This window comes from Herpailurus yagouaroundi, unplaced genomic scaffold, assembly GCF_014898765.1.
Source record: "Herpailurus yagouaroundi ecotype Mexico unplaced genomic scaffold, PumYag 100, whole genome shotgun sequence".
In the NCBI taxonomy this organism is placed as follows: domain Eukaryota; kingdom Metazoa; phylum Chordata; class Mammalia; order Carnivora; family Felidae; genus Herpailurus; species Herpailurus yagouaroundi.
Window position 1 is genome coordinate 21,438,311 of NW_024412391.1, and position 24,836 is coordinate 21,463,146.

General features: G+C 39.0%; 1 protein-coding gene across 1 annotated transcript in view; it reads left to right on the forward strand.

Moving 5' to 3' along the window:
- The first annotated feature begins 1,376 nt into the window (after positions 1–1,376).
- The window catches only part of TMEM229A (transmembrane protein 229A), a 43,021-nt gene continuing 19,561 nt past the window's right edge, over positions 1,377–24,836 (forward strand). The window contains exons 1-3 of the mRNA XM_040471577.1: positions 1,377–1,524; positions 1,656–1,782; positions 9,505–9,658. Of these exons, the coding sequence (XP_040327511.1) occupies positions 1,377–1,524; positions 1,656–1,782; positions 9,505–9,658 (429 nt within the window). The remainder of the gene's footprint in view (positions 1,525–1,655; positions 1,783–9,504; positions 9,659–24,836) is intronic.

Below are 24,836 nucleotides of genomic sequence, written 5' to 3' on the forward strand. Positions count from 1 at the left end.
CGGGGGAGGGGCAGAGAGAGAGGGAGACACAGAATCGGAAACAGGCTCCAGGCTCTGAGCCATCAGCCCAGAGCCCGACGCGGGGCTCGAACTCACGGACCGCGAGATCATGACCTGGCTGAAGTCGGATGCTTAACCGACTGCGCCACCCAGGCGCCCCCGAAGCTTACCAATCCTTTATCTGATCCCACTAAGGAATCCAAAGTGGCAACTCACTAGTCTGTTCCATTAACCAGGTAAATGTGCTCCGAAAGAGACTTAAATACATTTTCCCACATGTTTGTGTTTCAGTATGGCCTTTGTAGAGTAATCCCCAGCCTCTTAGCAATGAACTCCATGGTAAGCAACTGGCATGTGGGTTTAGTTGAGAAAACAAAAAAATGTTTAGAGATTACTTTTCCACTCAGTCTGAAAATAACTGAATTAACTTCAAGAATCATAATATATGGTCTTATAATTTAGATCACATTACCTACTTTATTAAGTAGAAAAATATTTTTGAGAAAGTATCATTGATTTTAGCCAAGAAAACATTAGTTACTATCTGGGCATATTTGAGAAGATTCATTAGCTTTCTAATCTTTCGCCTAGAAATTAGATCACTAGCCATACAATCTATTTAGAGGGCTGGTGATATAAATTATTATAGATACAAATTACTTATCTCTACCAATCTACTGAGGATTTCAGTACCAGGAATGCCAAACCAGATATATGTGGAAGGCAGCTGAGTGGCAGATATTTATTGTGTAGGAGGACAGACAGTGTCTTCCTGAACCCCTGAGAATAAACACACTCCACATACACAGAGATTCTGCCTTGCTGAGTGTTTCACATTGTGTAAACATGAGTAGAAACAAAACTGGGCCTTCAGTATAAAGGTGTGAACCTCTACTCATGGGCAGCCCATAGAGGGCTTCAGCTTGAACACTTCATGAAACCATCTAACAAGAGAAACCTTCTCCTTCATCTTGCTCATTTTCTTAGCAATGTTTTACTTGGCATAAGTTAGGATAAAATACATACATACACACACACACAAAAGATAGAGCAGTAAAGTCATCCAATAATGGGAAAACAAAGGAAGGATAGAATGTCAACAGATATTGTTAAGTTTTCTTTGGCACACGTACAAAAAGTCATTGTCCCAGCCAGGCGACCATATGCCTATAACGTGGCAGTGCCATTCTCCGGGCACGCATCCAGGGCTCTAGTCTACCACTCTCTAATTTGGATTAATAATTTATTGTATTATTTCAAAGTTTGCTTAGTACACCTAGTTAGCTGAATCATAAAGAACAACTCATCCCAAGGTATACATACAGTTTTCGATGTTAACCGTGCAAAATAAGTGCCCACTTTCATCTGCCACGGTAATGCCCATTCACCTAACGAGAACGTACAAAGAAGCATCTACCAAAGGTGACTCGGTAAGAAAGAGGTGCTGCTCGGGAGAAAGGGAGGGAAGAGAGGAAATGAGGGAGATAAGAAATCAACATGTGTTAGATTCCCGCCATGTGCCGGGTACGCGGGGAACATATAATCCTCAGAACAATTCTGTGAAGCAGGTAATAGTACTCCCGTTGGAGAGATGAGCAGATTAAGATTTAGGAAAGATAAGTAAATTGCCCGTATTCATTCATCTTTCTGGATAGACTCCAAGTTCTTCACGGAAATTATGAGCCGAGCGGGCCAAGAAACGTACCTAAATGGAGAAAAACTACAAAAGAGCTCCAAGACAACATGTGAGCAGACGTTTGATCGGTGGCACAAACTGAATTCGCAAGTGCTGAGGACATTTCAGAGAATATTCTCACATAGTGCTAGTAAGAGCGAGTCAGAATGCTTCACAGAGATAAGGCTTGACGTGGCTCCAGTGCCTCTCAACTTTTTAAATAAGCAGTTGCTCTAAATTTAAATGCTGACCTAATTCCTGAAGCTGAGAAACACCAGATGAGTGTGAAAATTAAAAGTACTTGAGTTGGAACGGGAGGAGATCCAGGCTGGCCCGAGTAACAGGTTAAAAATAGCATCTTTGTGAGGAGAGAGGAAGGAAGCTGACCAGACAGCTCCTTCTTCCAGCAGAAAGCCATCTAGCCGGCTGATAGATCACATCTGCAACAAGAGGCATCTTTCACTTCTTTACTGTGTCCGTAATTACAATTCATTCATGCAGATGTATCAGCATTGGCCGCTTCAGAAATTCACTGGTACTAAGAGAGGGATTTTACTCCTGTCAAACCTTCCTTGGCTCTTTGGTATCTATTCTTCTTTGTAAAAAGAAATTATTTTTTAAATTCCAGAATCACACACTGGTTTTGAAAGCTAGCTACCGTAAAGCTCGTGAATGAGACTCATTAGGCATGCAAACCACAAAACAGTTCTCCTCTGGCCTCCCGTTGAAAGCATTTCACTTTCAGCATCATGAATTTTCATTTATTTCTTCTGGTAGAGAGACGGGCAGATGAACAGTGAAGACTCAGAAGAGTCTTCTGGCAACACGACATTTCATTTCTTTCCCTTCCCTAGGGAAGGGCTGCTGAGAGTGGTGGGCAAGGAGAATGCCTTGTCTCATGGTTCCAGTTTTTGTATGCTCAAATTGAGGGGGCTGGAGGGGACAATGTAGTGTTTTCCTAGATGTGACATTCTGTGTTTCTATAGACCGAGACAGATAGGACTGAAAAAGATCCTTGGGATTCAGCAGGTAGGCAGACAGTGGTACTTCAGTAGAGAGCAATTTCTGTGAGGGAATTCACGATTAGAAGTTAGAGTCAGGTGAGTCAGGGAGGGCCAACCCGAGAAGAAATACATTAAGGAAGGAGTGGGGCGTGAGCAAGTGGAGACCAGGATTAGACATTTATCTTTCAGTTAGCCTAGCCCTGAGGAGAAAGAGGGAATCGAGTTGGATGGAAGGGAATATCCATTTGGTGAGACAGAGGAAATTGCTTGCTTGCTTGCATTTAATGATGGGAGAAACAGAAATACGTTCAAATGTTGACAGGAAAGACCCCCTAGAGAGAGACAAGCAAAAAGTATGAAAAAATGAGGTCCCCGAAGAGGTACCCATGGAGGGGTTTCGAAGCAGATGTGCAAGGATTCACCTTGGAAAGAAGGAAGTGGTAAAACAGTTCATGAAAATGGTTAACTCCCCCGAGGAGGAAGGGAAAAGAAAGAGGTTGAAATAGTGACTCCGCAAAAAAAATGAAGCTTCGCGGAACTTCGACAGTTCTGCCCCTTTTTCATACCAAGACTGACTTTCCAGGCATTCAGGCGCCAAATGACAGAATCCGAATATCTGCCTCACATCTGAATGAATGCACAGAGCTAGATGGAATCAAAATATGTTCAACTCTGAATTTAATGCCAAGATACTTCCCTTGGGTTAAACTTTCTCTTCTTGATCTCACAGTAATGTCTTCAGGAATAACAGGGTCAGAAAAGGAGTCTAAAATTGGTCATCAACCCTCTTTCTTCTCTCTTGTAATTACTTTAAATTTTTTTTTCTTTTATTTAAAGAAAGTACAAAGAGTATACTTAATAATCCCAAATACAAGCACACTTTAAACTTCCATTTATGGTCTGGGTAACATTGAGCAAATTGGTATAGCATTCTGAGCTCAATTTTCTCCTCTCTAAAGTGAGAGGGTGGATTTAGAGAACTGTACAAAGATCTTTTCAGATCTAAGAATCCTCTGACTCAGAATTAGAGGACATTTTCCAAACAGTGAACAATCTGGTTTTAACCAGGAAAATAAATAGAGGAAATGTTTCTCTTGGGTTTTCACTTTGAAATTTGTGCCTAAATAAAACAAATAAAACAAAACACAGAGTTGAGATTTCTTTTTGAACCGTGTTTATATTTTACACGAAGTTCTTTTCTACTGTTGTTTATATTTAGTTTTCTGTCTGAAGTATGAGTCAAGTACCGTTAATGTCACTTTGGCTTTTAATATACTCTGTAATACATTGAGCTGACTGTTTTTCTATTAAAATGATGGACCTGAATTCAAAGTATAATTATTGTTTTTTGTAAAACTTTTTTTTTTTTTTTTTGGCCTGGTCTATCCCTATAGCACACTTCAAATCAATCCAAATAGTCAGAGAACAGAAGTGTATGTACTAATAAATTTGTCAGGATCACTAGTCTCTTTCAAAAGTCTTGATTTCTTAAAAAAGGCTCCAGATAAAGAAGATCAGAATTTGGTAAACTGTGGTTTACATGATTTTTATTCAAATGAGAACCAATTTATTCTTCCTCTACATGGGAAATGAAATGTGCCTCTGTGACTGCCTTAGATAAGACTCTGTAGTGCAAAAAACTGAAACCCACTCAAACCAGCCTAAGTCAAAAAATTGGGGCATTGTTAAAAGGATACAATAGGAGTCTCATAGAAATGACACAACAGGAATCTCAACGAGAAAAAAATAAAAGTAGGTCACAGCAGGCCCACCCCTGATATCTGTAGCACATGGCACAAGGGTACAATGGAGACTTCTATACCATATGAGTGAATATTTGAAGGTGATGTCAAAATACTAACATGTCTGTTAAGTAAGATACGTTTGATCCTTCTCCTTCACAAACCTGATAACAATTTTTTTCTTAACGTAAACCTATGGTTTAGCGTAACTGAAAGTTGGCAACATATCACATGTAAATGAATTTAATTATAATTGTAAATATCCGGGTATATTGCTCGTAGGCAGATGCTTGGATGACTAACAAAGACAGATATAAGCAATAAATACCATATTCTACAAAATTAATTCTTTTGTCCCAGCAAAATTGCTGATGATGTCGTCATAGTCAAATGTTCACTTCATTTGTGTTTTATCAATGGTAATGCTAAATTAGACAACCACTCTCGAGTCACTGTAGTTCTTTTAAAATTTTTTTTTTTCAACGTTTATTTATTTTTGGGACAGAGAGAGAGACAGAGCATGAACGGGGGAGGGGCAGAGAGAGAGGGAGACACAGAATCGGAAACAGGCTCCAGGCTCTGAGCCATCAGCCCAGAGCCCGACGCGGGGCTCGAACTCACGGACCGCGAGATCGTGACCTGGCTGAAGTCGGACGCTTAACCGACTGCGCCACCCAGGCGCCCCGAGTCACTGTAGTTCTTAAAGAATACATTTGTATGTTTCTACTTGAACAAACTTTGTTCTTATGAGGCAGTGACAACACGAAGTGTCAATAACTCAGAAATGAAACAAGAACTCTATATACCATAACTTAAAATTTAATGGGATTGCATATGAAAATGATTATTCCACAAAAATATTGCAAAATATACTAATTGTATAGTATCAATCTATGGGGAATAAGTTTAGGAATTCCCTGAGCCTGCGCTGATGAGTTTACAAGTCATAAAGAATTAGAAAGCCACAGGATGTACACACCCAAATTTGAGTAAACAAGATTAGGTAAATAAGATTAGGTAAATGGGGCAAAGGTCCCCTATAGGACAAAGGTATAGGAATAGGGAATCTCGGGATCAAAACATCCAAGATGAGGTAAACAAGATTAGGTATTCAGGGCTGAAATGCCCCCCCCCCCACCCCCAACCAACTTAGTACAATAGCAGAAAGCTGCTTTCACAGGAAGGAAATTGGGTTAACAGGTAAACAGGGCTATAAACAGTTGCAGGGTGAAGCTTCCCAGAGCAGAGTAATTAGCAAAAGAAAGGTGCCTTTTTGACCCTGAAGTAGCTTGCTCTGTCTTTCTTGTTCCCTAGGCCAGTTTAGATAAACGGAGGGGGGCCTCATGTCTGCTGTAAACAACCTTCCTCCCAGCAACAGGATTTTGTTTGATATTGACCCAAACCCCTCACACCGCATATCTTCAAAACCCTCTTTCCCTCACACCCATAAGTTAATGTTCACGATTTCATTGTCTCTTTGTGCATGTCCATCACCACTTTTGTAAGCCTTCTGATACTAATAAAAACGGAGCAAGGTCCCTACTCGGGGCTCTTGTCTCCTCCCGGACATTAGCCTTTCTTGCATTTTTAATCCTGTGTCCCGCTTTCTTGCTGGACAAGAGAGAACTCCAGACCCAGAGTCTACAACATCAATCCATCAAACTTGTATGTCAGTTTTCATCAGCTCTGTTCACAATATTTAGAACCTCTCAGTTATATATAAAAAAAAAAACCAATATGTGTATTATAACTCACATTTATATACATTTATATATGATATGAATTGTTTAATATTATAAAATGATCCTTCTCCACCATGCACAACTGTTCTAAATACTATAGCAAGTTGTGAATTCCTCTGGAGTCACAAATTGGAATATTTGAAGAGAAACAAAAAATATGCATCCTGCACTATTGTAAATGACATTTTCTTGTGCCAAAGTCTATTGCATTCATACTGGCTGAGAGAAACCTTTGATAAGAAAGCCAGTCTTTTCTCTTACTCAAGAACGTCTACCTTCCCCCATCTGGCCCACATTCTGAAACAGTGGCTCCCTCTGATGTCAAAGTCACAACAACTGGCACTGCTGCTTTATTGCAAAGACACAGGGCGGGAGATATAGAGCAGCATTTTGATTAGGACTGAATTGTGCTAGTCACAGGAATGACTGTTCCGAATTTGGGGTCTTGCTGTGCCAGTGTGGAGCTAACTGATGATAGAAGCAGCCTGGCTACTGAATGATAGAAGCATCCTTGAGTTCTTTAGTGAAGTAACTGTTTTTGTGTGAGTTTGTGATATGTGGGCCCCACATGCTTTAAAGTGTCCATGGCAGGAATCCCATTGGGGGAATCTAACAGCAATCCTACACATAAAGATTGGAAAATCTGGAAGCACACACTCTGTTTCTCATTGAGCCACATGGTCTTAATGTTGCTTCTCTGCATTTTTGCCATATTTTCTTGCTACTTTCTTCAAATTGACTTTCTGTGCATTATATGATTCTCTAATACCCCCCTAAATTTTAGGTAGTTTGTTGCTTTGGCATGCAATGGCTTTCACCCCCTCTACTGAATCTCTCCGGTCAAGCTCCATTCATCATGTAAGGGATCATCTGCCTGGTCCATCATGGATCAGATGTCCACCTCTGGTTCAGCTGGGGCTAAGAAAAGCATAATACATAGTGTGATGTCCCATTTACATATTAATCTTTTAAAAAGTCAGAGTTTATAACCTATTGGCAATTAGAATCTTCTTTATACCCAGGAAAAATATTATTCAAACGTTGTATGTTTCATCTTTTATCCCTCTTCATCTTCATGTTTTATCCTTCATGAAATGAATATTTCAGTATCAAGAAAATGATAAGAACACAAACTTATTAAAAGGTCATTTAACCACTGAAAATACCAGATGTCAAGGCAGTGGTTTTGCTGTTTTGATTTTTGTATTTCCAAGGAAACATATTAAATAAGTGAAGGCCTGGACGAATGATGAAGCCCTTGTACCTTCAATCAGATGTGTTTGATGATTTTACACAAAGCGAGCCTTATGACTTCTAGCATGAAGTAGGAGTGTGTTTCCAGATAAGTCATGAGCTCTCATCTTTCTCCCAGAAAAGATCAAGCTCTTTTTTCTGGCTTAACATTTATTATCTGTGCCTAGAGGACTCTTCCCAATAATCATAGAACCCATTTATTCTCAAACTCCTGATCCATGGTCAACTGCAAACGTCTCAGAGGCCTTCCCTGACTATTTGGTGGTTGCTTTGGATACATTTCCTCTCATCTCTTAGTTGTTTCCTTCATCATAGCTATCCAAATCTGTAATTATCTTATTTTTTTATCTGTTATTGTCTTCTGCACTATGACAAAAGGTCTACATCCCAATACCCAGCTGTTATCTTAATATCCAAATATAGTTTGGCATACAATAGGTGCTAATTAGTATTTGTTCAGTGCATGAGCTTTGAAATAAGAGGGTTGAACTGGCCCTAGGAAAGCACAGTACTGAAATCAAAGTTGCACAACATTAACAATAGCACACTATAAAAATCATAAATTGTAATTTCTATTTACAATGTAATTGTGGGACGAAACTCTTACCACATGATATGGAACAAATTATTCATTGCATAAGAAGTTAAGATCTAATGTTTAATCAACAGAAGGGATTTCACAAAAACTTCATTAAGTAGAGCAATGTCATACAATTTCTATTGTGCAATATATGTTTCAAGTGTCCATGATTCTGTTTATAGTCTTATCATACAGTAAATATTAATTCATGAATAGTATGCTTCATGGTCAGTGCAAGGCTACAACATGAAAATTGAAAACATTGATCTTTCAACTAGTTGTTTGGTCTCTTAAAAGTAGATAATTTCACGGATCAGGCTAAATTGACCAACCATTTCCAAATTAAAAGAAAATTGCCCAATTGTAGCAATTACCAGGCCAAAAGGAGTGAAGCATTTTATAGCTCTCACTTCATGTTGCTCTACTCAAAGAGGTTATCCAGTTTGCCTTAGCACCAGGGAGAGAATTGTGACTAATTATCAATTGGTCAGTTGAAATGGAGATAAATTTCCTGGTTGAGATTTTCTTCACCTCTTTATGACAGTGAGTTCCTTAATAGCCATCTTTAAAATGACAAGCAAGTGCTTTCAGTATTTCCTAACTATGTTTTAGAAGGCTATTTAAATGGGAGTGCCTGGGTGGCTCAGTAGGCTAAGTGTGGGACTCTTGATTTTGGCTCAGGTCATGAACTCGTGGTTCGTAGGTTCCAGCCCCATGTCGGGCTCTGTACTGACTATGTGGGGCCTGCTTGGGATGCTCTCTCCCTCTCTCTCTCTCTTCTCACTTTCTCTGTCTCTCAAAATAAATAAACTTAAAAAAAAAAAAAGAAGAAGAAGTCTATTTAAAAGTTTTTTAATGTTTATTTCATTTTTGGGAGACAGAGCACAAGCGGGGAGGGGCAGAGGGAGAGGGAGGCACAGAATACAAAGAAGGCTCCAGGTTCCAAGCTGTCAGCACACAGCCCGACGTGGGGCTCGAACTCAGGAGCCATGAGATCATGACCTGAGCTGAAGTCGGGTACTTAACCGACAGAGCCACCCAGGCACCCCAAAAGGAGTCTGTTTGAATGCCATTTATAAGACTGTGAACCCTTGAATTGGCAGACTGTCATATTTGTCTTTGAACTCCCAATCTTGTCTAACACATTTTAGGTAGGTAATATTTATTGAATTAAATAGAAAGTAACTATGAAAATAAACAGATATAAAATGATATTTTTTCTGGACTGCTATGAAATTAAGAAATTCAATCTAAGCCTAAATGATGTTTGCCAACTCAGTAAAACAAACCCTCAAATCAGTGGTTCAATATTATGTAAACAAAATAACCAGTTGAATTCTGTTTTTTCTACTTTTCAACCAGTTCTTTGGACATGGTCTCCAATATAGATTCTTTTATTTGTGCACTTTATTAAAATTTAAACATCATAAAAGCACTAAAAGCAAATGCTTTTTGCCTTAATAATTAGCTAATGGAATGTTTAATAAAAAATTTTTATGCTTCATAGAAATCCTGTGAATCATACTGGGGATTATCAAAAAGTTTTAAAACCTACCACTTGTGAGAGAAGGGAGAGCAGAGGGCACTTGGGCAACACCTATCAAAATCATTCCCTTCGACCTCGAAGTTCTTCATCTTTGAATATAGAAATACTTAAACATGTATGAAACAGCATATGTACAACGTAATTTACTTAGCATAACTTGCAACAACATAATATTGGAAACAACCTAAATATCCATCAATGAATAAGTAGCTAAATGTATTATAATATATCCATATGGTGGAATGCCTTATAGCCATCAAAGAAAAATAATTTGCAGAAAAATGAAGGTGCAAAATGTGTGCTTCCATTTATGTAAAAGAGAAGGAAAGGAATATCTGTGTGTGAGTGAGTGAGTGTTTATTTGTATATGTAGAAAATATCTCTGAAAAGATACAAAAGAAACTTGATCTTGCCTTTCTGCCTAGAGGAGACTGACTACTAAAGGGATAGATGTGGGAGGAAGATTTTTCTCTATATTCCCTTCTCTAGTTTTGAATCTTGCTCTATGTAGCTGTATTGCCTAGACAAAATAAATAAATGCATTTTGAAACACAGAAAAATAAAACCAAGTAAGAAATATTTTCCTCATATAGTCATAGTCTAACGCGCCCTAATTTCTCCAAAACCATCCCCTCATTCGACTTGCTGACTTGCCGTCGTCATTGCCAACTTCTTAAAAACAAACTTCTAGGAACAAAAAGGGAGGGAAAGAGAGCACATAAAATAGAGACGAGAAGAAGGAGGAGGAGGAAGGGAAGGAGGAGGAAAAGCAGAAGGAGAGGAGGGTGGAAGGAAAAGAAGAAACAAAAAGATTGCTTTGTACAAGGGCAGGGAGAAATTCCTTCCGATTCTCTCAGCCAGGCTTTTGACAAAAGTACAGTACCTTCAATGTTCATTATTCATTCCACTTATTAATGTCCCAACAGCTCACACCTTTCATCTGAAAGGCCTGTATTTTTTGACTTTTAAAAGTTTCACAGTGTTTTCATCATGTAGATTTCTGTGATTTACGTGACTTATTCTGAAGTCTCAGAAGATATAAACTCAGAAACATGTTCTATCCTGTCTCGCCCCAACCACTTTCTACACACCCACGCTCAAAACCATGCTTGAGTTAAGTAAAGGATGCAGATTAGGCCAGTAATAAAGTCAACAACTATGCTTGTTGCTTCGTGGGTTGGTTGGTTGTTTGGTTGGTTAATTTCTGTTTCAGAAATAATTTGGTATAGTGTTAAGAATATCAGACTGGCATCAGTTCTGATTCTGACACTAATATCTGTTAGGCATTACCAAGAACTAGATAGACATTCTGTGAGGCCCTGTCTATATATCAGTGAAGAGAGCTTCTGCCTTTGAAGAGCTCATCCTCTCGTAGGAGGGAGAGATTTGCATATACCCAACTGAAACATAAGGTGATAAGCATCATACTGGCAGCATCTGGTATCATAAAGAACTGAGAAGAGCAAAGTTCTGCTGGGTTGGGGGAGGAGAGCTGCTAGTAGAAAGGAAGTGACACTGGATCTCTGCTTTGAAGAAATAGCAGATTTCTTTTTCCAAACAGGAAAGGAGTGAAGAACAGCTCAGGCAGAATTACGAAACAGTAAGTCACTTCCGGGTTGCAGTATGGAGAAGACAAGTCATGTGAAATTCCCAGCATAGTGACTGTAACTATGCTCCTTTCTTTTCCCACTCAAGAAATGGTAATGAGGGACACCCAGATGGCTCAGTCAGTTAAGTGACCGACTCTTGATTTTGGCTCAGGTCATGATTTCAGCTCAGGTCATGATCTCCTGGTTTGTGAGTTCAAGCCCACCTCAGGCTCTATACTGATGGTGTGGAGCCTGAAAGGGGGCTGGAACTCACATGTTCTGTCTGTCTGTCTGTCTCTCTCTCTCTCAAAATAAATAAACTTAAAAAATGGTGATGAAATGAAAGTGAGAAGTTATTATTGGCAATAATGTCCTCTGCCTTACCAAAAGCAAACAAATAAATAATAAGCAAATAATCAGCAAAGCAGTACTTTATTTTTTGAAAGATGTAGTTGTCGGCAATCAAAAAGAATGAAATGTTGCCATTTGCAACAATGTGGATGGAACTAATGTGTATTATGCTAAGTGAAATAATTCAGTCAGAGAAAGACAAATATCATATGATTTCACTTGTATGTGGAATTTAAGATACAAAACAGATGAACATAAGGGAAGGGAAGCAAAAATAATATAAAAACAGAGAGGGAGACAAACAATAAGAGACTCTTAAATATAGGGAACAAACTGAGGGTTGCTGGAGGGGTGTTGGATGGGGAGATGGGCTAAATGGGTGATGGGCATTAAGGAGAACACTTGTTGGGATGAGCACTGGGTGTTATATGTAAGTGATGAATCACTAAATTCTATTCCTGAAATCATGATTACACTGTATGTTAACTAACTTGGATTTAAATTTAAAAAAAAAAAAAAAAAGATGTGAGTTGCCACCCTGGTATCTGAAAACACTTCCAACCAATCACTAAGATCACTCCACCTCCACCATATTAAGATTCAGATGAGAAAAGAATGTGTTGTTTTGTGTCATTCCAAGCTCTTTCCCACCCCCACTTCTCACCCCCTACTTGTTCATTTCTTTGTGTCCTGAAGACACAAGACAAATGATGGCAAGAACCTCACCAGGCAAAACAGGGAGGCCACAACACCTAAGACCTGAAAGAAGTTCTGAGAGCTTTGGTGGGTCATTGAATAACTAGAGACTGAAGTCCAGTGCTTATATTACACACAGCCCCCAGGGCTTGGTGTATCTGCAAAAATGAAAGATACTCCCTCTACTGTGCAGATGGTATTCATTAGCCACAAGCACCTGGCCAAGTAGATCTGCTGATAAAATCTCAACAGCAATAGAGCCAAGCAGCGATCCTAGTACAAGGTTTAGCAGAGGGAAACCGATCGCTGTCCACAGATTCCCCTAGCCCGACCCAAAAGAAATGGAAGAAAGGAATGTAAATAAGTCTAACAGCATATTTTCACACCAGCAAAATGATTCAGAGGTTATACCAACAACTCAATGATTCATTCATAATTTGAGGGAAGAGAAATTTGTCAACAAGAATGTGTTTGGTGTGGAGTATGGAATCCTGGCAATGTTAGCCCCAGGCCGGAGTTATTATAGTCTTGTCTTGTTCTCTTCATGGTCCCAAAGATGGGACCAAGTTGTTTTTAACAACTCATTTTTTTTTTAACGTTTATTTATTTTTTGAGACAGAGAGAGACAGAGCATGAACGGGGGAGGGTCAGAGAGAGGGAGACACAGAATCCGAAACAGGCTCCAGGCTCTGAGCCATCAGCACAGAGCCTGACGCGGGGCTCGAACTCATGGACGGCAAGATCATGACCTGAGCCGAAGTCAGCCGCTCAACCGACTGAGCCACCCAGGCACCCCAACAACTCAATTTTAATAATCCATAGATGAGAAGGGCAAGCGGGAAGGAGAGTATAGTAATATGTTACTTCTCATGAAACAATTTGCTTATTTTGTTTTTCTTCATAACTGAAATGTTGATGAATCCTCAGTCGCCACAGTACCTTGTAGCAGCTAATCCACCACTTTCTATGTGTTAACTACAGCTGTTTCCCAGCTCAACCTCATCAACTTCCCAAGGAAATGTCTTTGGACGTGATACTGAATCAGCGTTTCTAGACTCCTATACTAGAGAATGACGTCACTTATCACTTCAAATAAGCATCCGCTAAAAACAGTCCTATAACCTGCGGCCAAGAAAACCAGAATTATGCATTTTCTCAAACTCTCCCTCATCAGTCTCAGTCTCAAGCATTCATGTCCAGAGAGATTTGTTTTGGGGGGAAATTATACCAACAAATATTTTTATATACTTACATATCACATAATATGCATAATTTTGTATTATCTTTCACATAATTCATATTATAAAACCATTTCATTTATATAGTTTTATAGGAGAATGAAGTGGTCAGTGACAGTGAATTTTACCCAAATGTAAAGCCTACAACTTTAAATACCAACAACTTGTTAAAACATATATACTGATTGTTTAAAAATGTTTATTTATTTCTTTTGAGAGAGTGTGTGCAGGGGAGGGGCAGAGAGAAAGGGAGAGAGAATCCCAAGCAGGCTCAGTGGAGACCCCAGCACGGGGCTCGAACTCACGAACCAAACCATAAGATCATGACCTGAGCCAAAATCAAGAGCCAGACAATTAATCAACTGAGCCACCCAAGCACTCCATACTGATTTTTTAATGGAATTCTTTCTAAAAGAAATTATATCTTACCCTTATTAAGCAGTAGCTCATGGACATCATTTAAATTTTTCTTGCTGATTCAGAGTCTTCATTAAGAATAGATCTCATTAAAATATATGTAGATTAAATTTGTCTCCTTTTTGGGGCGCCTGGGTGGCGCAGTCGGTTAAGCGTCCGACTTCAGCCAGGTCACGATCTCACGGTCCGTGAGTTCGAGCCCCGCGTCGGGCTCTGGGCTGATGGCTCGGAGCCTGGAGCCTGTTTCCGGTTCTGTGTCTCCCTCTCTCTCTGCCCCTCCCCCGTTCATGCTCTGTCTCTGTCTGTCCCATAAATAAATAAAAACGTGGGAAAAAAAATTTTTTTAATTTGTCTCCTTTTTTATCAGCTCTCCTTGCCTTCCCTCTAGTTTTTTGTTCCTAATTTTCCATTCATAGAGAAAATAAAGTTTTTTATACTCTGGCGCGCGCGCGCACACACACACACACACACACACACACACAAAATGATAGGTCAGTAAACTCGGTGTTGTAGTTAAGGGCATGGATTTAGTGTGGAGGCTTTGTGAAATTTGTTTAGAGAACTTAAAGGCTTTTCTGCATAATTCCAATTCAGGGCTCTGTTCCAAAGGATTTAGGTTATTGGCAAGGTGTTACTATAATTTTATACTAAATATAAAAGACTCTGTTTTTCAAAATTTTGGGCACACCTACAAAATAAAATAAAACCAAAAGTAAATGGTACTCTCTCTTAACCTGGTAAGGCTTCCTTCCCCCACATACCAAGCAAAGATCTCTAAATGAAAATATCATACGAAGCACTGAAGGTTAAATTGTAATATCTCCGGCTCCCTAGAAGAGTAAAAATATGTGACACTATGGGAACTTGAAAATATTTGGTCTCCTATTCAACAAGATTTAAATTTAGGAATTATTAACAGAACCTATATTATTCTATCTGTAGGTCCAAAGGCAAAATAGAAGTTCTCAATTATCATTTCCAAGGGTAATTCTGATGTAATCTCATTTTGAGTAATATTTGAGTAATCTGATTTTTCGATATATTTGAATATCTGAATTTTTAGGTAAATATAATAAGCATCAGCTTCAGTAATATTTTGTGGTTTTTCTGATATGAATCCATACCTCATCAGAAGTATTACTAGCTTATTTATGCTTAAGCATATTTCTAACTTATTTCCCCATTTGCTGTACAAAAATACAGTAACAGTGTTTAATAAGCAAACAAGTGAATGCTCATCAGAAACAAATATCCAAAAACCTAAACTAATCTTCTCCATGCTAATTTTATCTAGATCTTTTTGAAGCAATGGTGGCTCTGAAAAACTCACAACTCAGGTCAGAGACCCAGTGGCAATTATTTCAATATTCTACCTCTGAGAATTCTGAACATCATCACATTTTGTTTCCTGTGTTTCCAGATGATTAGGTTTGCTCTGAAAAGATGCTCTCAGGGATAGACTAAATCTCGTCTTGCTGCACAAAGAGATTGACTGTATATTCCATTTGTCCAGGGCGATGCCTTGTTTATGCCCAGTTATCACTGTCTGATTTTAATAGGGCTTCCATGAAGTTCATATCTCCAAAGGAAAACAAAATAAGCTATTTACTAGGGAAGAACTGGCATTCCCTAGCACGTCATGTTAGTTTTAAAGCATTTCTTCTCTACCTTTCTCTAATAAAAGGAAACAAACCTCTCCTCCTTTGAGGCATGCTATGCAGCCCTTATTCTCAGCCATCTGTTGCCATTGGCCAATACTTACCTTAGATGGTTTTGGCACTAGTCTTTCAAAATACCCATCATCATAGTGTATGACTTCGATGTCCATTTGGATGACTTATCCAATAGGCTAAAGTCCTAGATTCATGGTTCCTTAATCTCCTAAAACCTACTGATCTTAATCTTCTATTTTCTGAATCTTATCAACCATGGAAATCTTCTATTTAAAAAACCTTAAGATTCTACTATTATGCTCTCTGGCCACAAACTCCAACTTTCCACCAACATGTCCACACGGACATCCAACAGAAACATCAGACCTGATTATGTCTAACTGATAAATGGTGACAGCCTGAACCAAGACTGTCCCCCATGCACTGCTACAGTTTATGCACCTTGTCCCTGACCTGCTCACCCACCTGACTAGGAGATGCTGCCTGTCCTCAGGGACTCAGCTCCTACCACATATCCTCCTTTAGATTTCTGAGTTCAAGTCCAGGTGCATGTGCGACAATGTGAGAAGGCACCAGGTTCATCTTCAGGTCACCCAAATTGCCACAATTAGACGTCATGAGCATCAAACAGGGTTCCCTTTGCCCCACATGAGTTGCAATTTGTCTTCTCGGGTTCCACTTTGTCCCCGTGGATCTCAGTTCACACTTTCCTTCCTCACTTCAGGTCCAGATTTCTTTCCCACTTCCTTGTCCTCCTGATCTACCCTGACTGCAGGCCCACCACAGACGGGTGCAGAGGGGACTTCCAGATATTACTTCACAGTTTCCCTTTAAGATGATTAACGATGTTTATCTGATCTTCCAACCCTCACTTTTTGGATCTTTGTGTCTCCAGATTCTCTTACACTTTGTACAGTCTAATTGCTACCATGAATCTATTTTATATCATTCATAGGGGGTCTCCTTCTCTGATCAAACTGTAATTGAGACACCAGATTGGAGGTTATTGCACACAATTCTGAGAAGTCTCTATAGAAAAGGGGCCTTAAAAAACCAAAAGAATCCAAATCAAAGGAGATTTTATATTCTTAGATGTGTTTGAATCAAAGTTCTGATTTGATTGGAAGTTAGGGGAATAGCAGGACTGAAAAACAAGGTATCACCCATGAATTCTACGGGTCCAAATCACATAAGATGCTATTTCTGTGTATCCTTATCCCTTTCTCTACTTTCCACATAAAATCTAAGAATCATTAACAAATTTTTACTAGCTGATCTTATGCTTTCCCCCACCAACTTCATCCAAAGATTATATATTATATTTTAGGACAAAATGGCAAATTCAGCCCAATTTCAACTTTTTGCCCTCTGCGTACCCCATAAGATTAAAATAAGGATTATCTAAAATTATAAAAACACAATAACTAAAAGAATAGTGGGACTATCCAAAACCCAGTATTTTAACACATTTCTGGAATATGGAAATTGAGAAAGAATGCCTTGTACTGAAGCCAGAGCCCAAAAGAAGAGAGAAGGAGGCTTCAGCAGATAGAGGAAACAACTCACCCAGCAGAAATCGAGATGCTTCGGATTGGAGACGACAGGTAGAAGAAAGGGCAGGAGAAAGTGGACGTGAAAATAGGGCATTAACTGAAGACCTGTACAGGACTTAGACACCTAGTTTCTCACACAGGATGACCTGAAGTCAGGCATTTCACTGGACCCAGAAAGCAAAGTCCTCATCCTTCTGGTATTGGCCAAAAGAAAAGGTAATTGGCTCACCTCTTTCTCCCTATAAGGTAAAATTTCCAGCCCACAAACCTTTTCACATACAGAGTACATGTTAACCTTATAATTCCCTCAGTTTTAAAAATAAATGGACAACAATTGATCACCAGACAACTGACAGGAAGGATGCAGTGTAACAGAGAAAGACCAAGATAAATAGAAAAATTGTCCCCTAAGCCAAGAATGTTCAGTAAGTGGAAGAAAGCCGCATTAGTGTGCTTAGGTAGAAAATACTATATCCAGAGACCAAGAATACAAAGTTACAAAAAAGAACAACAAACAAGAAGGCGCTTTCAGAAATTAACTGAATAATTTCCCAAATCAAAAAATTAATTGAAAATTTGAAAGATAGGTCACAGGCACTCTCTAAGAGGTTAAAAACAACAGAAAACAAAGAAAGGAAAATATGAGAGAAAAGATCATCAAAATGGAGACTCAATACAGGAAGTCTAATTATTAGGAATTCTAAAGAAATGAGAGCAATTTATCAAAGAACTAAAACAAGTAAATTCTCCAGATATGAAAGAAGGCTCCTGTCTCCAATTTGGTAGGGTCCACATGCAACCAATAGTATGAATTGAAGAAGAAAGAACTACACGTGGGCACCTTATTATAAAACTTTGGGACTCCAATGGTTAAAAGATATTAAAAGTTTCCACAGAGGGCTGGGAAAAGAAGATTGTGTACACAGAAAGTAGAATCAGAAGCATCGATTCTTTCTTGTTTTACTAGCAGCACCAAACACTACAGCAATGTTTTCAAGGTTTTGTGGGAAGGTTTTTCCAACTTAGCATTCTCTACCCAGCCAAACCATTTATCTAGTGGGAGGAATGAAAAAGAACTTTTCCGTCTGAAAGCACTGACAGATTTACCTCCATACCCCCTTCCTTAGGAAGTTCCATGAGGAATAATGACAGGTGTGAGTTGTGTGAGGTAAACCCTCATGACTCACAGCAGGGTGACACCAGGAAGTGTCGAAGTTGATAAGTCAAGAAATCGCATTATACATGATTTATTTAGAGACATGGAGCTAACCACCAGAATAACTAAAAACTGAAGTTGTAAAAGTAGCAACTTCCAGAAAGGTGTCAGTCAGGGTAAACCCTTCAGTACAATTTTATTGTTTTAACCATGTCCATATATTAATTTGAAGTGATACTTAAATGAACAACCAGTGCTCCAATGAAAATTTTTTGTTTAACGTTCTGTATAATATATTAACTACATGGACTGTGGTAAACTGAACGATGGCCCCACAGTGAGGACCACATCCTGTGAATATGTTGTCTTACATGGCAGGAAGGAACTTTGCAGATATGATTAAGGTTCAGGATCTTGAGTTGGGGAGAGTAGCCTGGCTTATCCAGGTGGGCTCAATGTAATCACGGGGTCTTTAAAAGTAGGAGAAGGCAGAGGAGGAGATGTGACCAGGAAGAATAGTCAGAGAGAAGTGACATTGCTGGCTTTGGAGATGGAGGAAGATGCCAAAAATGTGGGCAGCCTCTGGAAACTGGTTCTCCCCTGGAAACTCCAGGGCAGAAATGCACTCCTGTTGACCCCTTGATTTTAGCCCAGGGAGACCCATGTCATACTTCCAACCCACTGGAGTATAAGATAGATTTTTGTTTTGTTCCACCATGTTTGTGGTGATTTGTTACAGCAGTGATAGAAAACTAATACATGGACTTATATCAAACAGGAATCAACTCCTTTGGGTGTTTTCCCATCTTAGGACTATTCTTTTCCTTTCAGCTTTTATGATCAGGTGTCCTATTTAAAAGGGCAGCAAAGGGGCGCCTGGGTGGCGCAGTCGGTTAAGCGTCCGACTTCAGCCAGGTCACGATCTCGCAGTCCGTGAGTTCGAGCCCCGCGTCGGGCTCTGGGCTGATGGCTCAGAGCCTGGAGCCTGTTTCCGATTCTGTGTCTCCCTCTCTCTCTGCCCCTCCCCCGTTCATGCTCTGTCTCTCTCTGTCCCAAAAATAAATAAACGTTGAAAAAAAAATTTTTTTTTTAAAAATAAAAATAAAAGGGCAGCAAAACCTTTCCTTTTCCTATTTTATAGGGTGAAATAGAACAGAGTTACTGGCTTTTCTTTGGGTATACTCCTAATGTTTTATATATATATTTTATTTTATTATTATTTTTTTTTTTTTAGTGTTTATTTTCTGAGAGGCACAGAGTACGAGCCGGGGGAAGGGCAGAGAGAGAGAGAGAGAGAGAGGGAGACAGAATCTGAAGCAGGCTCCAGGCTCCGAGCTGTCAGCACAGAGCCCGATGTGGTGCTCGAACCCAAGAACCGCAAGATCATGACCTGAGCCAAAGTCAGACGCTTAACTTACTGAGCCACCCAGACGCCCCTATACATTTCTTTTTCTAAATCTTAGTTAAGTTACACCCGGGTATCTTCAGAGAAGATGCTGAGCTACCGCCAATAATAGGAGACCATGTACTTCAATATTTCAAAATATTTCAGGGCTATTCCTTTTGGAGTTATAGGTTAGGGTTTGTTTTTATTTCTGTTTTCCCTGTTTAGAGTCATAAAACATGCATATACAACAGATACTAAATTCCTTAACTATACCACTAACTTTTTTATGCCAGCCTTCAAATTATGTGAGCTATACATTATCATGCTATTAGTGTGTATTTAGTCTGTTATTTCAGGATATTTTTTATTTTTATTTTTTTAGTTTTTTAACGTTTATTTTTGAGAGAGAGAGAGAGAGAGCAAGCAGGGGAGGGGCAGAGAGAGACAGAGACACAGAATCTGAAGTAGAATCTGAGCTGTCAACACAGAGCCCTACACTGGGTTTAAACTCAAGGAACTGTGAGATCATGTCAGGATATTTTTTAAAATGTAACCATCATGGTTCCTTGAACTTTAAACCTTTAGGTGGATCTGTACTTAAAAACTCCATAAAGGTTGATTTTGTTTTGTTTGTTTGTTTTTAAGGTAAGTGTTTTGTAGCCCACCAAATAGCACATACTTTTTTCTTGTAACCCACAGAGTGGGAATGTATCTATTTATTCATCTCTCTTTCTGTTAGTCATTCTTTGACACATTATACAGGATTCACAGTGTAGGAGCAAGAGAACTAAACTGGGAGGCCAAACATCTAAACCGGAGATGTATCTGAGCAACCAATCAATTGTGTGATCCTGAACAAGTCACTTCATGACTCCAAAAAGCACAGGTTTTTCTTAAGCAAAATTAGTTTCGACAAGATTCTGATATTAACAATGGCCAGTGGCAAGTCTGTTGCATAGAGCAGAGAAAAGCTCTCTATCACACCAAAGTTCAGCCAAGGGAATTATCCTTGGCCTGTAGAATGTATCACTCAGCACAGTGTGTACCCCCTTGAACTCTATTCTTTGGCAAGACTTAGCTGCTGACATATTTACTTGGGCTCATTATGTTTTCTCTAAACCTAGATGACAGTCCGCGAAAACAGCTTCTCAGGTAGCTCTAATACATTGGGCAGGCTAAGAAAAGATGTTCCGGTTACTATTCCATTACACTTCACCTTTCAGTGACTTCTTCCTGCTCATGTATTTCAGAAGTTCCAAGACCTTCTTTCCTCACCGACCTGATTTGGCAAGTGAGCTGTAGTATAGAATACCTTAATTCAGTTCCATGTGTTCATCATGCTTTTGGGGTTTTTTTCTCAAAGCATTGGGTTATTCTAATAATATATTATAAATAAATGATCAAGTTTTTATGAAGTAAACTTAAAAATATTTTCCAACAAGCAGAAATGTACCCATAACTTATTTAAGCAAAATTTTCTTAAGGAATCAAAAGGTTTAAAAATGTGTACCATTACAAATACCAGAAGCTATCAAAACTTGCCCAAGAGTAACTATTTACATTCTAGGTGCATTCACTTCAAAATGAAAAGATGCAGTGGGCAAGGAGAGGCCAAGGAAGAGGCAGACCACTCCAGATTGGTAGGTGGCAGGTTGAATAAGCAAGGGAACTTATCTACGAAGCTTGTCTTGGGTGGCCACAAGACAGTAGATCTCTGGACCTGCCCTCCAGAATCTTAGTCACATATCCAGTATAGACGGTCTCAACAGCACAATACTCTCTGAAGGCTACATCCTTGGAAACAGCTCCCACTATGGAAACAGTGAACGGAACATCCAAGGGGAGAGGGGGCGGTGAGGAACCTCTGATTGCCCAGGTTCAGCTGGAGGTCATCTTCTCTCATGACCTTCTTCAACACACAGTAAAAGTCACAATCAAAATAGCCACAAAGTCATTTTTTTTTCTTGAGTACATCTCAACTGGAGGAGGTGAGAACTACATAATCTAGGCAGAGGAAAGAGGAAGTGTTGGCATTCCTGCTCATGTCCTATTCTATGAACTATGGTGGGTTCAAAAAAATACCTTCAAATAGGGCTGTTTTCTTGTGGCCTAATCATTAGGAATGTTCCTTGGGAATCTATCGTTAGCTTTTTATTCCACTTCTTATTTCAGTCTATGCCCTTTTTCTCTGATCATCTCAGTTTGCATCTCTCTGGGTACATGAATTACTTATATATCTACTTACCCCCCATGGAGGTGCTCTTTTGCATTATCTGCAAACCCTTTTAACTAAATCACCTGTATTGGAAAAGAAAACTCCTGTACATTCAGGAATTCAATAAGGAAATCTCTAATACTATAGAAGTGAGACACAAATCCCGTCCTCCCCAAGCTTACAGTCTAGAGGAAACAGAATAAGCAAAAGTGTTAATGTTGGTAAATTCTCTGAAAGAATGGTTATCAGGTCTTCTGGAAATGCTTGATTGGGCACCATAAACTTATCCAGGTGGATCAGGAATTTACATTTGAAGGCTTCTTGGTCTAAATACATCATCTTCAAAGTCACACCCGGCCTTACAGTTGGAAACATCACTATTCCACCTGTCCCCCGAAGTTCCACAGTATAGCGGTAACATCTGACTTCTCCTTCAATTTCCGTATAGCCATTGCCACTTGCTACTGTGGAAGTACTATGGATATGGTTCAGAGAAGTCTTATTTCCTCTTTGTGAACAAAAATCTAAAATACTTAGGTTTAGTCTCTGTAAATTGCTTGCATGAGCTTTCAAATAAGGCTATAAGCAGGCAGTCCTGTTTTTTGATAAGCCAGATGCTCTATTTATATGTTCTAAAATACAATTAACTCATTTAAAAGATAGTTTAGCATTTCAGGCAGTTTACCACCATAATATGAAGCCTTTCTTGGTATCAATTTTGTATCCATTATAATGTGTCTATTTTTAGTGAAGCCATGATGGAACATTTTTTGATGATATTCTTCCCTGGAAACCTGAATAACTTTATCTGATTGCCCATGTCTTTTCTCAAGCTTCAACATCCAGCCACAACATTTTCAGAAACAAAAAAGAAAGTGATTAAATGAAAGAAAAAATGATTCCGTTTTTCCTGACATGATTACAGTTTTAGTTCTCTATATCAAGCACTCTAGACACTAACTTCAGGTATCATTGCAAGGTCAGAAGCTTTGGCTAAACACTCCGCTTAACAATCAGGTATTTTCATTTAATTATCCCTTGAAATAATTTTATGGTCGTCGGTATATATGTACTAATCTTCACCTTCTCTAAATTGAAATTCTCTTTGCCTCTCTAGGGGGGGAAACATGGGCTCTGAGCTAAATATATCCAGGTTCTAGGCCTGGCTGTCTCATTTACAGGCTACATAACCTTGGGCAAGTAATTTAACCTCTCTGAGCTCTCTCCTTCTATAATACAGGGGTCATAATACTTTAGAGCTGGGTGTCTGACCTCTGTAATACTGACATTCTGGACACATAGTTCTGTGTTGTAAGGAGCTGTCCTGCACTTTGCAAGTTGTTTCTCATCACACCCGGTCTCTGTTCTTTAGATGCAGGTACACACGTTCATACCTGCCCCCACCTTTGGAACAAATTCTCTCCAGACATTGCCAAATGCCCCCCTGGGGCAACGATTCCATGACTGTTGAATGGGTTAAATGAAATTATATATGGGTCATTTGGCACATTTGACATGTAATATATACACAATAAATGTAATGTTTTGAGTAATTGGTAGACCTGGATTCTCAATCATTATAATAACAACAACCACATTGTACTGTATAAAAGCAAAGAATGAGAAATTAGAGAATGACTTTTTTTATTATCAGGGGAAATATTGGCTATAATTCAAAAAAGAAATAATTTAGTGTGAGTTTTGATTAGAATTGCAAGCTATTGGTTGTGCCTATTCTGAGGGAGGAAAAAAGGGAAGCTGAATAAGTTAAAGCATTCATGAATTTGACAGACACCGATTTCAATACCAGCTGACATTTTTTTCTTTTAGTCCCCTGAAAACACAGCCATTGGAATTTCGAACTAAATTCAAGCCTTAATTTACAAGTGTCTGATAATGTAGAAAGGGTTCAGCATTGAAACACAGACAGATCTGGGTTCAGATTCCAGCTCTTCCATTTACTTGCTCCATGACAGTGGAAAAATTCCAACTATTCTAAGCCCATTTCCTCATCTGCAACATAAGGAGCAATAATATTATCATTTGATAGTGTTTGGAGTATATCCTGTATTTGATCTGGCAAACTAAGATAGAACTCAAGGATTAAGCACCTGAGATTCTATCATTTATTGGTATCTGCTATAAATACAGGCATTGGAGCTTGACATACATTAACTCACTTAATCCTTAAAACAAAAGCAAGACTCCAAGAGCATTACAAAACTGATCTAACCTGCCTTCTAGAAAGGCACCAGGGTGCCAAGGAACTTGCAGAAGGTCACATCACCAAGAGGTGATGGAGCTAGAATTACAGCCTGCCAACCCCAGAGTCCAAACTTATAACTAAAGTTTCCTAACTCTTATCCTCACCTAGCTAAGTATATATATAGATATATATAGATATATAGACATAGATATATAAGTATAGATATATATAGCTGGAGACTGCACTAGGTCCCTTACATTGATGGAAGTGCCTTTTGAAACACTGTTGGGTTAAGGAAATAAGACAGACACAATAATTCGGATTCTAAACTCTGGATTCAAAGTCATGGCAAAGGAAGAGTCCCAACATTTTTTAACAGCCCAGAAAGAAGAGTGATTAGGAACTTATAACAACCGAATAGCTAGGGATCAACTGCCTACAAAGCAAGTTTATTTTGATTACAAGAGATTAATTCACTTACGGACCATGTGCAAATCTTTAGCAAAGTATGGGGGGAACATTGGAGCAGAAGTAGGTATCTCTGAAATGTTCTCACTTTCCTGAGGATCTATAGGCTTTAGAGGGAAGATTGTAAAAGAAGTGAATATAAGTGAAACGAATGTACATGGTTTTTATTTTCTGGGAAGCTGTTTCACTTGTTGAGACACATATAGAGGTGCCCCATTCAGAAAAGTGCTTCTGATTTTGCATTGATTGCAACATATAAAACTAGATGCTTATGTAGGTTTTTTAATCACGACCTTTGTTCAAAATTAAATCCTGTATTATGGGGCTCCTGGGTGGCTCAATCA